Below are 18,065 nucleotides of genomic sequence, written 5' to 3'. Positions count from 1 at the left end.
AGGTACTACTGTCTCCATTTTGGAGACAAGGGAACAGAGACAAAGAGAGGTTAAGTAACTGGCCCGCGCTGAACCCGGCAGGAAGTGGTGGAGCCAAGTCTCAAATCTGGTTCAGTCCCCAAAACCCATGCCCTTGACCACTGAGCCAGTGTAAAGTAATCCATTCGAAAAGCATAGGCTGCACCCAGGAGGGGCAGGGCCAGCCTATGTGCTCAGAGAAAACCAAGTCACCACCCCAGGCATCTTCTCATTCTCCTTTTCCTCCTAACCCATGGCTGACACAGTCACCTCCCTTTTCACCCACTGGAATCCAACCTCCCAATCTGACACTTGCACTTCAGGTTTCACCAAAGGTGGCCCCGTTTACCCAGAGACCACACTAAAGACTATTATACTTTCTGAAAAGACTGGCTTCTGTCCTCCGGTCCTAAAACTGGAGTTTGGAGGACAGAAACAGAGACAAAAGCCACACAGTCTTGCCGACAGAGGTGAAAGCACCCAGGTTTCAAGGAGAAACATCTTTTTCCTTAGGGCTCCTTATCTTCTCTGTGCCTCAGTTTCCCCACAGGCCAAACAGGTAGACCTCCTGGTTCGCACATGGTAGATGACTATGCAAAATAAAAAGTTTGACTCTCAATAGCTATGCTTTCTTAAGTGGAGCTGGTAATAATAGTTAACTGAAGATGAATTATGATGACTCAAAAATAATAAGGTATACTTCTTAAGTGCCTTAAAGTAACATAGGATCTAAAGGGACAACAAAGATCAAATTAGGGATTGGAGTCTGAATCAGTTGGAGAGCCTCCGGGAGATGAACTCACTCTGAGGGAAGAGACACAAAGAGGAATACAGACAAGCAACCTGGGGACACCAGGCTAAATGCCCGAACTGTTAGAAGCCCCTCATGTCACTTTGATCAGATGCCTGAGAGAGCTGGACCTTTCTTTTATTTTTTAAATGTTTCTACTAATTTTAGAAAGAGAGAGAAAGGAAGGGGGAGATGAGAGAGAAACATCAATGGCTGCTTCCTGCATTTTCCCTACTGGGGATTGAGCCTCCAATAGGGGCATGTGCCCTGACCAGGAATCAAACCAATGACTTCTTGGTGTCTGGGATGATGTTCAACCAACTGAGCCACACTGGCCAGAGCTGGACCTTTCTTTTAAAGGCTAAACTTTTATTTTTCCCACAAGGACTTGATTCTCCTATAAATGATTAATCTTCTACTTTCCTTTTTTAGAGATGTATTTTAACGTGTCTCCTACTGCCACCCCCAGTCCAACTATAACAGTTTCCCAAACCTTTTTGATAGTAAGAATCACCTGGGATGAGTACCCTGGATGAATCTTCAGGGGGAACTAAGGGCCTAGTAATCTTTACACAGTGTCCAAGGTCAAGCTTATGAATGGACATCTGAAGAGAACTACAGTAAGAAATACATGCATTATAAATTATCCAGAAAGCATAGAAAAGAAAAAAAAAATCATCCTCAGTTCTACAAGCACTGGGAACATTTGGTGAAATTTTCTTTTTCTATGCATAATGTTTTTACATGGTTATGCTCAACTACATATTCAATTTTGAAATCTGCTTTTACCACCAAACATAGAAACACATACAATGTGCTTTTAAAAGAAGACCATATCATTTAAGGCCATTTAAAATTTAAAAAGAAGCAAAAGTCCTTTTCTGGGGATATTCATTCACTTAATTCCACCCCTTTATTGTATGTTTGTGATTTTGTAACAACAACAACAACAAAACTTAAACGTAAGAGTGTCTATGTAGCTGTTGACTTTGAACATTAACAGTTACATAAATGAATCCAGAACATGTGGTCACTGAGCTATGAATAAGTAATTAAATAAAAAACAAGGAAAATACTTACTATGCACCAGACGACAAAGGAAATTTCAAACTTGTGAGGGAAACTAAAAATGGACAGGCCAAGAAATGCAAACACACATGTTTCTGAAACAAACCAAAGAATGGATTATTTAGCCCAGACTATTTCTTCCAATACAGTACTAAATTGTTAAGCAAGCAAACATTCACAAGTAAGTAACACTTTGCATATTTTCTGAAACATCTGCAACCAATACCTGGTGAAACTAGTACTGTGATTATCTCATTTTTCTCTATCACACAAGCAACATGTGCTTGCTATTCCGAATCTCCTAATTTAATGAGGCAACTGTCACATACTCATGTAAATAAGTACTCAGTCTATTTGCTGAACACTGTGATTAGCAAGGATCCTGACTGCCGGTAAAGTGACAAAAATTCAGAGCCAGTGCTGCAGACACCACCTGACTAGTGTGAAAGGGCCCTTTGTTATCTTCCTGGCCATAGCGGACAAAGCCAAATGATTGACCTCATATATTTAATCCCACCCCAGGTTTAGAAGACAGCTCACACCCTGCAGCATTTGCAGGAAGTACATTTCCAGCTCTGGGCTCCACCCCACAAGAGTCCGACATTTATGCTCATTGTACAAGCAGTTGCTGTGTATCCCAAAGAAAAGGACCTTGTACATTCCCACCACTAGGCTCCCTGCTTTGTGTGTATATATATATATATATATATATATATATATATATATATATATTTTATTGATTTCAGAGAGGTAGGGAGAGGGAGAGAGAGAGAGAAACATTAATGATGAGAGAGAATCATTGATCAGCTGCCTCCTGCATACCTCCCACTGGGGATTGAGCCTGCAACCCGGGCATGTGCCCTTGACTGGAATCAAACCCGGAACCCTTCAGTCCACAGGCCAATGCTCTATCCACTGAGCCAAACCGGCTAGGGCAGGGGTGGGCAAACTTTTTGACTCGAGGGCCACAATGGGTTCTTAAACTGGACCGGAGGGCCGGAACAAAAGCATGGATGGAGTGTTTGTGTGAACTAATATAAATTCAAAGTAAACATTATTACATAAAAGGGTACGGTCTTTTTTTTCAATAGTTTTATTCATTTCAAACGGGCCGGATCCGGCCCGCGGGCCGTAGTTTGCCCACGGCTGGGCTAGGGCTAGGCTCCCTGCTTTTATTGTGATGCCCCAGAACAGCCTCATAATCAGGGAGAAAAGACTGTATTGTAAAATAATTGAGTATCATAATACAGCAAGGCTGTTTTAAAACATTTTGCCTACATTTTTTCCCTTTAAATGTGTATCCTTTTAAAATAAGTCACAAGCTGGACAGTAGATTCACCCCTCTCCTCCTTGAATATTTTTTTGTGATCTTTCCAAATGCTCATTTAGGTTGCATTGAGGTCTACATTATGCTTTTCTCTGGCAGCATAAATTCTACTATACAGGATCGGGCAAAAGTACGTTTACAGTTGTGAGTATATGAAACACAGAATTTAATCTTGTATTATATTTATTAATTATTGTATTACTTTCCATATGAACTGTAAACCTACTTTTGCCCAACTCTGTGTTGGTATGTCATGGCTAATTTAATGAATCCTTTGTCAATGCTTATTGACTGTTTCTATTTCTGATATTACAAACTACAACAAGCATCCCTGTGCACAGGCAAAATTCCTGGTAGAATTGCGGGTCCCAGAGCTCGTGCCTTTTAAATTCAGACATGCTGCAAGTGACTCTCCAAAGAGATGGCATCAACACACATGCACATCAATGGCCTGTCCTACATACACGGGTGCCGCAAGTGGGTATTATCAAATTTAATATTTTCTAATCTGATGGGTGCAAAACAGAATTTGATGGGTGTTTTGCTTTACACTCCTTTATGGTGAGTCAAAGTCTTTAGCCATGACTTTCTGAGAGGGGTGCTATGGAAAAAATACCTGCAGGGCCAGAAGAGACAGACCTGGCTTCAGAGTCACTTCTGAACCATGTGACTGTGGACAAGTCATGTGACACCTGAGCCTCCTTATCCATGGACTGAAGTCTGCACAGCCTGTCCCTGCCTCCTACCTAGCATGTGACAGTGTGGAACTCACACTTCAAAATGAGACAAGCACCACTGAAATGTCAGGGGGGATGCTGATGGTGACAGCTAGTGCACAGCCACTTGGGCACCAGTGCAGAGAGACAGTGTGAGAGTGGTTCCTTCATGGCCAGGCATAAACTAGGGAGGAGGTGTACAGTCATCCTGGGGCACCCTAGCCCATCAGTGATACCGCCCCAGGTTAGGTCTTTCAAGATGCTCCTGTGAACAAAGGGTCCTATGGACAAGTTTGGGAAATGCTGGTACTACATTCCTCTCAGAAGTTCACAGTGCACGCTGCTGAAAAGTCCTGCAGTTCAGAAACTTGTTAAACTTTATCCCAGGATTTCCACACTCTTTATTCACTTAACCCTCATCAATATCAGTTCCAAGGAAAACATTTTTGGAAATGTGACTTTAATACATTAAAATGCATGAGGCTCAAATGTTCATAATTAGTAGCTTTCATTATTTTTGGTTTTAAAATTGTAGGCAGCAAATATTCCATTTGTTAAGTATTAGGTTTAATTTATGGAATTTGAAAGCCAGAGTAACAAACAAAAGATAAGGGAGTGTAAGTCTGGCTCTGAGGATTCTGCTGCCTCTTCTGCCAGGAAACAGCTGGACTCAAACAGGGTAAGAACCACCATCAGCTCAGGGGAGGCCCATGCCAGACCACCGAGAGGAACTCACCGCACAGGAAGGCCACGGTCCGGAGGGTCTGCTGCATGAGGATCTGGGTGACCGGGGACAGGTTATGGTGCGTATAGTGGGACATCACGATGCCTGAGAACAGGATGGCCATGATGCCTGGAGAGGGACAATGGGGCACAGCGCCCAGACATGAGCAGAGCAGAAAAGCACCTACCATGTGATCCACAAATATGTCACACTTTCCACAAGTCCCTGGAGCCTATAGTGTTAGGTGTTTTAAGAAAAAGGAGCCTGGCCAGTGGTGTTCCAGTGTGGGGCATGCAAGAGGCAGCTGATCCGTGATTCTCTCTCATCATTGATGTTTCCATCTCTCTCTCCCTTTCCCTTCCTCTCTAAAACCAATCCTATATAATAAAGAGCTAATATGTTAATTAGACCGGATGGTGGAACAACCTTCTGGAACGACCAGTGGGAAAAGCAGCTGGGGCCTTGAGGGCCGAGGCAGCTAGGGCTGCGAAGGCCGAGCCCCTTGCATGAATTTCATGCATTGGGCCTCTAGTAAAAATATATTCAAAAAAAAAAAAAAAGAAAGAAAAAGAGAAGAAAAAGGAGAAGGAAGTAATACCTGAGGCCTACCAGAGATTGCAGAGAAATGCTAAGGGTCCCTTCTTTCTGGCAGCTTCACTATCGGCTGGCTGACCTTGGGCCAAATTCCCACACCCCCATCCAAGCCTGTTTTCTCATCTGTATAGTGGAACTAAGAGTACCCACTCATGAATTGTATTATTTTCCATATGAACAACTGTAAATCTACTTTTGCCCAACCCTGTATCAGTATGTCATGGCTAATTTAATGAATCCTTTGTCGATGCTTACTGACTGTTTCTGTTTCTAATCTTTATTACCCTCTTAGGAGGGTAATGAAGAATAGCCACACAAAGTGCCCATTACAGGACAGGTGTGTGCTGTCACTGTCATCCACAGATAGGAGGACAAATGAGCCACTCAGAGAGCATAAGAATCTGGGTAGCCCTAGTCCGGTGGTTGGCAAACTCATTAGTCAACAGAGCCAAATATCAACAGTACTTCTTCAAAATAGACTCACCCAGGCCGAAAACTGACTTCTGCGCATGGGCCACGAAGTTTCAATCGCACTGTACGAGCGCCCACATGTGGTATTTTGTGGAAGAGCCACACTCAAGGGGCCAAAGAGCCGCATGTGGCTTGCGAGCCGCAGTTTGCAGACCATGGCCCTAGTCAGTTTGGCTCAGTGGATAGAGCATCAGCCCGAGGACTAAAGGGTCCTGGGTTCCATTCCGGCATGTACCTTGGTTGAAGGCTCAATCCTGGCCCTGGTTGGGGCATGTGTGGAAGGCAGCCAATTGATGTGTCTCTCTCACACTGATGTTTCTCTCTCTCTGTCTTTCCCCCTCCCTTCTACTCTCTCTAAAAACCAATGGGAAAATATCCTTGGATGAGGATAACAAATAACAATAAAAAAGAATCGGGGTAGATTTTGATTTACTTTGCCTTAATTTTGAATTTCCCTGTAATCACATAAAATACTCTTCTTATATAGAAAAAGAGATTCATTTAACACATAATGTCTTTTCTTTACAGCACTCCATGAGAGTCTACAACTTTTGTTGTTTACTGAGGATTTGAGTCTCACCATTTGGCTACTGCCCATAATCACTCCTGTAGCACTTTACGAGGGTTTCCTCTCAGAGTGTCCTGGTCTAGGATCTCTAGTTCATGTAAATACAGTCATTAAATAAGCCAAAATATATGAACTGCAAGTCAGACTTTATAAGCAAAATATTAACTCCTTCTGCCACTTTGTAGAAACAGGGATTACTGGTGAACATCCTATATAATAAAAGCCTAATATGCTAAGTGTCTGGTTGTGTGTTCAGCCAATCAAAGCATAATATGCTAATGATATGCTAAGGCATCTCAACCGCTCACTATGACATGCACTGATCACCAGGGGGCAGACGCTCCAACCCGTAGGTTAGCTTGCTGCTGGGGTCTGGCCCATTGGGACTGAGCAAGACGGGCCGGACAGGCACTGGAGCCCTCCCGTGGTCCCTTCCCAGCCCAGTCCCTCCCCGGCCCAGATCGTGCACCAGTGGGGTCCCTCCACCTGGCCTGCTCCTTTCCTCTTAGCAAATAGCAAATTCTTTGCTCTTTCATGTTCCTGTATAAATGAGGCTAGATGGGGACATTCCAGCAATGCTGCCTTCAAGCTGCACCGGACAAGATTTGGGAGAAGGGAAGGAGTAGGCCAGAGACTTCTGTACTTGCTACTGCAGACCACTGAGGAGACTGTAGCTCAGGAGTCATTCTGAATGATTGCTCTGCGAGATAAAAAACAGAGGACAACAGCCTGATCGGAGTGGCTCAGTGGCTGAGCATGGACCTATGAACCAGGAGGTCATGGTTTGATTCCCAGACAGGGCACATGCCCGGGTTGTGGGCTTGATCCCCAGTGTGGGGTGTGCAGGAGGCAGCCGATCAATGATTCTCTCATCACTGATATTTCTCTCTCTCTCTTCCCTTTTCTCTGAAATCAATAAAAAATATTTAAAACAAACAAACAAACAAACAAACCAAAACCAGAGGACAGCAAACCTGGTGGTTCTCTCAGTATGTTCCTGCAGGTGATCAGCTGGAGAGCTGACCCTGCCTGACCCTGCAATAGAGCTATCAGAAGGCAAAGCTAAGGGAGATGGCAGAGGAGAGCCCAGAACCTGGGTTTGGAACTCAGTGGAGATCAAAGGAGGAAAACAGGGTAAGACACAGTTCTGTTTTTATGGAACGGGCTTTAGCACTGCAGGCCAATGCAGAAAGTTGCTGGCTTCTGGGCTTTCAAAGGACTTTGTTTCACCAGCTCATTTAAATAGGTTTTTATTGATTTCATAGAGGAAGGGAGAGGGAGAGAGAGATAGAAACATCAATAATGAGAGCGAATCAATGATTGGCTGCCTCCTGTAGGCCCCGCACTATGGATCAAGCCCACAAACCGGGCATGTGCTTTGACAAGAAATTAAACCATGACCTCCTGGTTCATAGGTCGACGCTCAACAACTGAGCCACGCCGGCCGGGCTACAATGAACTTCTTGAAGGCTGAGTCAAACCATAATCAGTTTTCTTTATTAATTACCCAGTAATAAACATATTTCACTATAAGGCATCCAGACTCAGAGGTATAGAGTAAAACAACAGTCTCCATTCACAGCACCTGTCCAGAGGTTAACTACCATTAACTGTTCGATATGCAGATTGCCAGTTCTCTCCCTAAGCCATTAGGAAGTTTATCTTTAAAAATAAACAGGATCCTGTTAGATATATGGCATGCATTGCTAGCACAGTGGATTTTCTTCAAAGGCCTCCAACATTTGCCTTCGCATGATTAGCAGAGTCCCAGGCCTATAGACCCCTACGGGATGGGCTCCTGGCCCCTCCATCCCAGCCGCACAGTCTTCCTGCTCTTCTGGAGCATGCCTCACTCCTGAACACCTACCTGGGACCCTTAGCACCTACTGTTCCCAGTGCCAAACACCCTTCCCCAGACCCTCCCAGGGCTGGCTCCCTCTTACACACAGGTTAGCTCTAGGGCCCCCTCTTTGTGACCTTCTGACCCTATGCCATGATGCTTCCGCCCCCCTGCCACTGTCTATCACATGACTCTGATTTCTTCATATCATTTCTCACTGCCTGCGATTATGCTATGTGTTTGCTCATTTGTCTATTGTCTTTCTTCTGCAGGTAGGACTTTGATCTTGTCTTGTTTACTGCTATAGACGCCATACAAGGGCAGTTCTCGGCACAGGGTGCACATTTAATATTCACTGAATGGATGAATGAGTCGTTTTTTTAGCTTCCTTAAAATTTAACAATATATCTTGGAGTGGCAGTACAAATAGATCAATTCATTTTTAAGTGTCTGCATAGTATGCCATAGTGACAGTGGACCCAGAAACACCTAATTGTTCCCATGACTGATGAACATTTAGCTACTTCCAGTTTTCCTCTCACAGGCAGTGCTGCAGAGGAATTCCTTGGATATACGCCTGTGCACGTGAGTGCCGTACAGTACATTCCATCTTTGGCCAACATGTTCCCAGCATTTAACACAAAGTGTAAGTCCTGAAAGTTCCATCCTTGTGACTCACCTTGACAGAATGTGGCTCTGCCCCAATTCCCCTCCCCAAGCCCAGCGTTGGCTCAGGGCCAGGGGTGGGGGCTATTCATCTTTGGCTCTTTAGAGCCAGAGGGCAAAGCAGCCCTCAAAACTGGCTTGAATGAAAAATAGAAACAGGTATAGATAGAATTAGAACAAAGATTCTGAGAAAAGCTAATGCTTCCGAGTAATAATTAGGGAGACTATTTAATTTACCGTTGAAACCAGGACACTTCCTAGTAATAACACACACTGATGCCTCTGTCAGGACTCTCACTTGCATCGTTCCCTTTAATTCTCACCACAAGCCTGAGGGTGGCACTTTTATTACATGAGGAAGTGAATGCTCAGAGAAGTTAAGTCTGCTGACTGGAGGTTACATAGTTAATGATGAGAGGTGGAGCTGGGATTCAAACCCAGATTAGTCCGGGATCCTTAACCACTGTGTTCTAAACACATGATTTGAGTAAATGATTTGTAGGAAGAGAATGTCCTGCTTGGTGGTCATGGGAACCACTCACTATCAGTCCTTTGTGATGGTCAGGGGAAGCAGAGTACAAAAAGGAAGGAGGAGAGAGCAAAGAATATCACCTTTCCCATATATGCTCTTACAGTGGGACGTGGAGGGTCCTCACAACACACCAGGCCGTCCTCCCTTTCTCTGAAACCCTGTGTGATAGAGATCCCAAAGGCCCAGAGGTAGACCATGTGTTCTTGGCTGGCATGTGCTGTCTTTGGCCCCACTCATGTGAACAACAAAAATCCCTAAGGAAACGAGAGCCCTACAAACAGAAAACACTGCCTCTCTGAAGAAAAGAAAAATACTCTCGTCTTAATCACAAGTTCCAAATGGATGTATGAAATATATCTGCCATCAGGTACTCAGTGTTCATCTCAACGGGTGGGAAACAGTTAGAAAAACAGAGGTAAAATAGCTAGGCTAAAGCCAAATGTTTCATAAGTAATGTTTATTAAGTGCCAGATTCAGGGAAGGTAAGAGAAGACACTTGATGGCAGATGCCAGGATGAAATTGTCCAGGAGAACTGGCTTGGGATAAAAACAAACAAACCAAACCCCTGATGTTTACGAGTTCTCTAGTAAAAATGAACAGAGTCCTCTCTGCTTCCTCCTTGGCAAGATCTGCTCACAGAGTGCCCACTGTGATTACAGAAAGTGACTGTGGGAAGCATTCTGTTCGGCGGAGTCACTAAAAACCACCGGGGATTTCCACGTTGCCCAGGAAGAAATAACTACTACGCAAATTGCTGTCCTGCCATAAACAACTAGAAAACTCGATGAAAGATATGAAATAAAACTGTCTTCTGACATCGAATACCGGGCAGGGTAGGGCTGTGATTCCTTATAGAAGGGAAACAAACACAGTGGCCCTTCCTACTCCAGGCCCGGCCCAGCCTACTGCCGGCCTTAGTTTCCAGGCTGAGGCTCAGGAAGGGGAACCCCAAACTGAGCTCAGCAGTCTCAGTCTTGCTGAGAAGAGAAGACAGATGAGAGTTGGGGGAGGCCAAAGCAGCTGGAATACCAGAGAGGAGAAGCCACACAATAGGAGAGAGCTCCTGAGAGCTACAATGGAGTCCCCTTGAATCTTGGACTGAACTGATCTGGACATGCAAGCGGTGAGATTCCAAGAGGCTGGGAGAGCACCACCAAAAAGGAATAGGCTAAGCAGTTCCCCAGGAACACACAAGGCTGGGAATAGTGTGTGTTCCCACAGGCGGGGGTGAAGTGACCTCATAACACATGGGACATGAGCTAGAGTCTGCAGAAATGCATCAGTTCCTAGTGCTACTCTGGACCTGCCCTGACAATTTAAAAGTAAACCTCAAAAGGATTCCGCTGACTGCAGGAAACTTCGATATATGGCAGACGAAAACCCAAAACTCTATGAAGAATACACTAAAATCTAATAAGTAACAACATAATCAACTTCACAATGACTGGTGTCCGAAAAATTAATAGGCAAACAAAGAGCAGCAATATATAACTTATAAACAAAGGAAAATTAATCAATAGAAACCACCCTAGAATTAACAGAAATGATGGAATTAACACACAAGCACATTAAAATAGCTGTAATAAATATGTTCCATGAGTTCAAGAATGTAGAGAAATAATGGCATACATGCAAAAACATGTTGCTTAAGAACATTATAATAACTGAAAGAAATAAGACACAAAAGACTGCATACTATATGACTTCACTTTTATGACATTCTGGAAAAAGAAAACTATAGTGACAGAATGCAGCTCAATGGGTGCCGGGACCTAGGGATGGGCCGGGAATGACTGTCCTTGGCAGTCGGACCCCATCCTTGGAGGGAAGCCCTTCAGAGCCTTTGCTCTGGGAAAGAGGCAGGACTGGAGGTGACATTTTGATCTTTGCTATGGGATGGTCGGTAAGGAGAAATGTGACTGTGACAACACTGAGGCCCTGGATCCAGCCAGGTCTAAATCCAGATGTGTCCCCACGGGACCAGTAGAATCCCTTTGTTGCAAGTTCTTCTGAGTTGTGACTTTCTCTTGTGATTGAAAGTGACCCAACTGACATAACCTCTCTCACCAGGCAGGACAACACGCCATCACGTAGCATTTCAATGCTCTCATTCACTTACCCGAGAGTGAGATTCCTTCCGCAAGCCCATAAGGAAGATACGCAAAAATGATCATCATGCCGAACTCCAAGGAAGGCGTTTTCCTCAAGTCAATATGCTTTAGCACGTAAATGAGTTGTCAAGGAAAGAGAATTGAGGGACAGTTGGTGGGAGATCTAGTGAAGTCACAAAACTGCTGCCTTCCAAATATAAGTTGAACAATAGATAGAAGATTTTGCAGCATTCTAAGGTAACAATTGAAAACCTGTCATCATGGATTTTTTTTCTTTGCAGGGAGACAGTTGTTTTAAGAAAGGGAATCTGATAAAGTAAGAAATGTAAATTCTTGCCGAAACCGGTTTGGCTCAGTGGATAGAGCGTCGGCTTGCGGACTGGAGGGTCCCAGGTTTGATTCCGGTCAAGGGCATGTACCTGGGTTGCGGGCACAACCCCCAGTGGGAGATGTGCAGGAGGCGGCTGATCGATGTTCCTCTCTCATCGATGTTTCTAACTCTCTATCTCTCTCCCTTCCTCTCTGTGAAAAATCAATAAAATATATTTAAAAAAAAAAAAAGAAAGAAATGTAAATTCTTGAGACAAATGGTAAGGGGGGGAATTAAAATCAACCTAAGTTAACTCAGTTAAAAATACTGACTTGGGCCCTGGCCATGGCTGTTGGTTGGGCATCATCCTACGCACTGAAAGGTCACCAGTTTGATCCTCAGGCAGAGCACATACCTGGGTTGTGGGCTTGATCCCAGGAGGAGGTGTGCAGGAAGCAGCTGACCAATGTCTCACTCTCACATTGATGTTTCTATCTCCCTCTCCTTTCCTTTCTTTCTAAAAACCAATTTAAAATATCTTTAAAAAATGCTGACCTGGAAGACTGGGAATGTGCCAGGCCTGTGGGGGGCAAAGCTGGGGTTGCAGACGGATAGCCCACAGTGCCAGGTCCCTTCTGGGCCTTGTTACTCTTTTACCTCCTCCTCCTGCATCAGATGAGATGAACTTATGGTGTTTTCCAGAACTTTGGGGTTCAATGCCCCATCAAAGGGCCCCTTTTCCTATTCCTGGAGATTTTCAAACTCATCTGTCAAAGGAGAGTCTTTTACATATTCCAAATATTGTTCACATGCCCTTGCTGGAACTCACAGCACCCATTCACCTAGCTTCATTATAGCAGATGCTCCTCCGACTCTTTTTAAGAAAAAGATAAATAAGGAGGAGAGTACTGAGCTGGATAAAGTTTATTTCCCATTCTGTTTGTTGGTACAATATGAGAAGCTGTCAACCAACTCACTAGAGCCTTTAGACTTCTGGACACAGGAGTCGAAGGAAAAATTCAACAGGATGGCAGACAAACATGCCTGTCACAGGCAAAAGAGGCTTTTCCGGCCATCTGTGAGACACACTGCTCCTGGAGGAGGGCCAGGTGGCACCTCCCTGAGACGCAGGCTTAGGCTCGCACAGAAGTGGTCTGGTGCCTATTCCTGTTAGAACATGACGAATTTTCTACAGCCATAAAGGTGTCACTGGGCTTCACAAGCCTCTTTCCTTCTCTGGCTGGAAAAGCTTATGGGTAGTTAAGCAAGAAAATCTGCAAATAACTCAGATGAGCTCACTTTGAAAGTCTCTTTTCTGGTCCTTTCAGATAAACACTTCCACATTTTCTCAATTTGACATTTTCAAAGGAAATTAATTTCCAATTTTTGGAATGTGAAAAGAGAGACTGCAGAAAGTGAAAATTATCTGAATGTGGTTATCATTCTCTAGGAACTAAGAAGTCTCCCAAGTCAGATCTAATATTCAACAGTGTACATGTTTTTTAAGCTTTAAAAAGTGACACCCTAAATTTCACATGTTAAATTTAAAAGTCCTTGAGTTTAAATGAAAGTGCTCCTCAAACCACAACTAAGCGTAAAAATCCTCCATCAAACCCAACCTTAGACTAAAATTGGTCCCCTTAAGGAATAGGAGAAAATGGCTAAAGATGGAGATAATTAGGAATAATCTTCTCATCCACACATGTTCATCATAGTAAAAGGATATTAATGCAGAGATTAAGCCAGTGAGAGTGCCGAGCGCTGCTGAGCCAAAGAACATTTTGAGGAAGTAGCCAAGGGCTTGTAAAAATGTTTGCCACCCACTGACATCTGACATATTTTTTCTTGTTAAACCTTCAGCTGTGCTAGGAAATAAAAGAAAAACAGAAAGAAGTTAAAATGTTATAGACAAAGTTATTAGAAATTAACTTAGAACTCAAAATTAATTCCTTGATTATTCTGTCATTCGTTCGGTCCATCATTTAGTGAGTCACACATTGCTTTGTTCCAGGTACTATGCCAGTTCCTGGGGGTTCAGAGATGAGGGCAAAGGCCCCGCCCTTAAGGAGTGCCCAGTTTAATGAGATGGGAACTAATGACCATGTGGGGTAAGGGCAAAGGGCTGTAGAAACACAAAGTGGGCATCTAACCTCACGGAGGTTCTTCATAACATATGGGCTGGGTTTAGATTTGGGATAAAGGACAATGAGGGAAAGCAGAGGGAACAACATGTGCAGAGGCAGAGAGCCTGAGAATACAAGCACATTCTGGGAGCATTCGATTACAGGGGTTAGTATGGATAAAATACAGAAAAAGAATGGGGGTGTTTGTGCGGTGGGGTGGACAGCGGCAAGAGGCAAGGCCAGAGCAGCAGGCAGCACAGGACCTGTGAAAGGCTTTTGATGAACCAGGCGAAGGAGTTGGTATTTCATCCTGAAGGCCCTGGGGAGTATTTCTAGTATGGGGGGATCCTGTGGTACAACTGGAAATTAAGGCTCTGGCATGAAGTCAGATTAGAATGGAGCCACCTAAAGAAGAACTGTTATTGGGTACAGGTGATGGGTCAGAGAGGGTGGACTTAGGAGGCATTAGGAGGAAGGATTGAAGAACTTTTCTTTCATTGTAAAAGAACAAAGTAAAACTGTCAGAAGCCATTGAATTCAATTGTTGGTTTTACCCCAAAGGGAAAATTGTTATGCCATTAAAATGGAGTTATTCTCATTAAATATCCTTCTCTTGCAGTCTGATTCTACCTTCAGGTTGTCTCTTAAATCCATCCACTTCTCTCCCTTTCTGCCCTACTATCTGCTGTCCCATTGCTCTCTCTATACCTCCTTGTCTTCCTAGGACCCAACCCATTCTCCATTCAATGGCCTGAATGATCCCCATAAAATTCACATCTGATCAGGTTACTGGCCTGTTCAAAACCCATCAACAGTTTCCTGCTGCTTTGTAGGAGGAAGCCTAGTTTTCTTAGCATAACCTTGTTAACAGAGTTGGGGTTCTTGAGTTACCCACGATAGAAATCAACAGGAACCCCCCCCCCCCCCCGAGAAATTTCCAGACAGATTTTATTAAGGTTATGCTCGAGCACCAGGGAGGCAGCACAGAGGAAAGGCTGGTCCTCTAAACTGGCTCTGGGCTGGCTCTGCTTGGCTGCTTTTATAAGCTGGGGACAAAGCAGGCTTGCGCCATAAGGCAGGCTTTTAAAAAAGTCAGGCTTGCAGAATTTTCCATTTCAGGGTGGGGTGACTTCCTTTTCCTGCTGCTTGGTAACTACATTCATACCTGCGCTTCTGGGGCAAGATGGTGGACTGCCTGTCACCACCACCCTGGGAAGGTCATGTAGCAGTCAAACCTTCATCAACTGTGCATGCGGGTCAGTAGTTTAAGCAGGCAGTTAGAAGGGAGATACGATCAGCTACCTCTGTGTTTTAGAGTAGAGAGTGGAGGGGTGGTGACATTTTTGCGTTCCTTCTTAACTTCATTTCCTGGCCACCGTTATTTTCTATTCTCCGGCCCAATCCCTATGTTGTTTCCACCTGACTCCTCACTTCTTGATCCCATTTTCTCCTCCTTCAGGGTAGGCCCCACTGTGACTGGCACCTCCTTACAGTCACCATTCATCTCCTTGGCCTCCCTAACTTCCTGGTTTGTTTCTCAGAACCCAAGGTCAGTGTTACTTCCTCAGGGACCCCTTTGCACAGGCCAGCATTTACCGGCTCTCCTGTGGCTTGCCTTCTCCACAGCATGTGAAACTAATCGTTCCATGAGGACCAATCCTGTTTAACTGCAGTATGTCCAAGGCCTGAGGCAGAGCCTAGCCCACAAAAGACACTCAATAAATTTTTGCTGAATCAGTACACAGAGTGAAGAATTGTCAATAGTAATATTCAGCTTCATTACTCAACATTTCATGAATTGGTATAATTTTAAAGCAAGATAATCTCTGATAATCTGATAGCTTGATCAAATAACTTCAGGAAGCCTTTCATGGCAATTCACTGTACAATGTAACATAATAAAGGTTCTGGGAAGTCTTGCAAAAAAAATTAATCTAACTTTTTTTCACACAAATGTTTTTCAAACTCACTAAATGTACAATACCCCCTCACCCATCCCGTTCTTTCCTAGTAGATCACAGGTTAACATCCCACCTTGGGAAATACTGGGATCCAACAAGGGTTCTTACTGGGAAAGTGCTCCTGAAGGCTAAGATCACCCGCAGTTCCCAAATCATCTGTGGGCCACACGCATACAGTAGGTATCGAGCCCCCACCACAGAGGACTCCCTCAGATGGTACATCAGCTAGTGTCCTGCTTTCTTTTTATGGAGAGAAGGCTTAGGCCAATGATTCCCAAACTCAAGGTAAATGAAAGCAGAATTGGGCTCTTTCTGGCCTGGTAATTTTCTACCTTTTATTTTTTCAGGTCATGTTTCTCACACCTTAAGAATATAAGACAATGCTGCTTCAGGTTCCATATCATGAGCTTAAGCTGTAGCTGGAGAGAACAAAAGGTTTCCTCTACAGCAATTATTTTAAGAATAAATTGTCATAGTAACAAATCAAAGTTAAAACTAATTTAATTAAAGTTAATGAAGAAACCGAAGACACTTCTTTACTTCCTGGCAGCACGAAAGTGAAAACATTAAAGAAGGGGGTATGCTGGGCCAGTGTGTCTCAGTGGTTGAGTGTCCACCCATGAACCAGGAGTTACTGGTTCGATTCCTGGTCAGGACACATGTCCGGGTTGTGGGCTTGATCCCCAGTAGGGGGCATGCAGGAGGCAGCCTATCATGATTCTCTCTCATCATTGATGTTTCCGTCTCTCTCCCTCTTCCTTCCTCTCTCTGAAATCAATGAAAACATATTTTAAAAAAGGGTTAATTCATTCCTATATTCAGTTGCAAAGATAAATGTGTCAGATCACTTTGAAAATGATCATTTATTAAGTATACCCTTAAAAACAAGATGTGATTCTACCTTATAAACCAAGGAATGCTGACAACAGCTCCCTCCTGTAATGCAAAAAAGGGCACGCCCACCATGCTCCTTTCTCCCTCTTCTAACTGAAAATGGCTCACAAGACAGCTCCCCCGAGAAACCTCTCGAATCCTTCAGAGTGACTATTTCCCTCTTGCACCATTGTGTTCACTTCCTTGTGAACACCTTTCTCTCACCTTGGATTGAATTTGTTGAGTCCAACTGGTCTCTGGACAGTGTCTGGAACACAGAGGCCATCACCACATGCTGAGGGCAGATGACCAGCCTGTAGCATGTCTGGAGAGTCAGCGAGGCTGGACATGGCTTAGTTAGTGACTCCTACCCGAGCCTGTGTCCCAGCAGTGGTGGAGGTGGAGGCTGGAAACTATCTATGCATGTGGTCCACAAATGCAGTTTGGGGGACTGTCATCATAGGTGATGTTGGCCTTCAAAAGCACTTTTTCCAGGAAGAACCTTTGGCTACTTATAATGAATGACTCCATCATTTCTCATTTTAAAAAGAAAGTTATTGCCTAATCTTTGGCCTTTTTGTGGCAAAGAGACATGGAAAAGCTCAGAAAAGGCCCTACTTTTGACAGATTCTTAAAAGAATAAATAAATTAGAGACAAAGCCATTGAGTTTAGCTCCTAATGTATAAAAATAACTCATGATGTCATCTCCAATTTGGGCAAAATTCTTTATCACAAATATTCAACATGTGCAGCCAGAATATGAGATAAAAGTCAAAACCCAAAAGCTAAGAAGCTTACAGGGTAGATCTTAAATAAGAAAAATATATTACCATCAGATTTCTTAAAGGTCTTATAGCATGATGTATGAGAATTTCCTAATGAAGCTATAGAAATTTTTACCAAGAGAAATGTGAAAAAGGCAATAACAGGGAATTGGTTAAATAGATCAAAGTAAATCCATAGAAAGGAATATTCTGTAACCGGTAAAACGATGTTGTAGATTATTTTATCAACTCTGTTCAATGGAAAAGCTGCAGTACAATATATAGGATATAAGTTCATTAAAATAAAATATATGTAGCCCGGCCGGCATGGCTCAGTGATTGAGCATCGACCTATGAACCAGGAGGTCACGGTTTGATTCCTGGTCAGGGCACATGCCCAGGTTGCGGGCTCGATCCCCAGTGTGGGGTGTGCAGGAGGCCATCGATCAATGATTTTCTTTCATCATTGATGTTTCTATCTCTCTCTCCCTCTCCCTTCCTCTCTGAAATAAATAAAAATATATTTAAAAAATAAAATATAGGCAACCTTTGATAAGTTCTTCCTACAAAGTAGGCTAAAAACAGGGCAAACAATGAAACAATAATA

General features: G+C 43.7%; 1 protein-coding gene across 4 annotated transcripts in view; it reads right to left on the bottom strand.

Moving 5' to 3' along the window:
- Positions 1-18,065, bottom strand: part of SLC9A8 (solute carrier family 9 member A8) — a 65,253-nt gene that overhangs the window by 9,466 nt on the left and 37,722 nt on the right. The window contains exons 9-12 of one of the 4 annotated variants that reach the window (XM_036322080.1): positions 13,463-13,601; positions 11,435-11,540; positions 4,656-4,772; positions 1,889-1,971 (exon numbers count right to left, since the gene is read on the bottom strand). In XM_036322080.1, the coding sequence (XP_036177973.1) occupies positions 1,889-1,971; positions 4,656-4,772; positions 11,435-11,540; positions 13,463-13,601 (445 nt within the window). The remainder of the gene's footprint in view (positions 1-1,888; positions 1,972-4,655; positions 4,773-11,434; positions 11,541-13,462; positions 13,602-18,065) is intronic. The other 3 variants (XM_036322082.1, XM_036322081.1, XM_036322084.1) reach the window with 3 other exon arrangements.

This window comes from Myotis myotis, unplaced genomic scaffold (genome assembly GCF_014108235.1).
Source record: "Myotis myotis isolate mMyoMyo1 unplaced genomic scaffold, mMyoMyo1.p scaffold_m19_p_9, whole genome shotgun sequence".
Lineage (NCBI taxonomy): Eukaryota > Metazoa > Chordata > Mammalia > Chiroptera > Vespertilionidae > Myotis > Myotis myotis.
The sequence above is the reverse complement of the archived record's forward strand: the minus strand, read 5'-3'. Positions and strand labels throughout refer to the sequence as shown.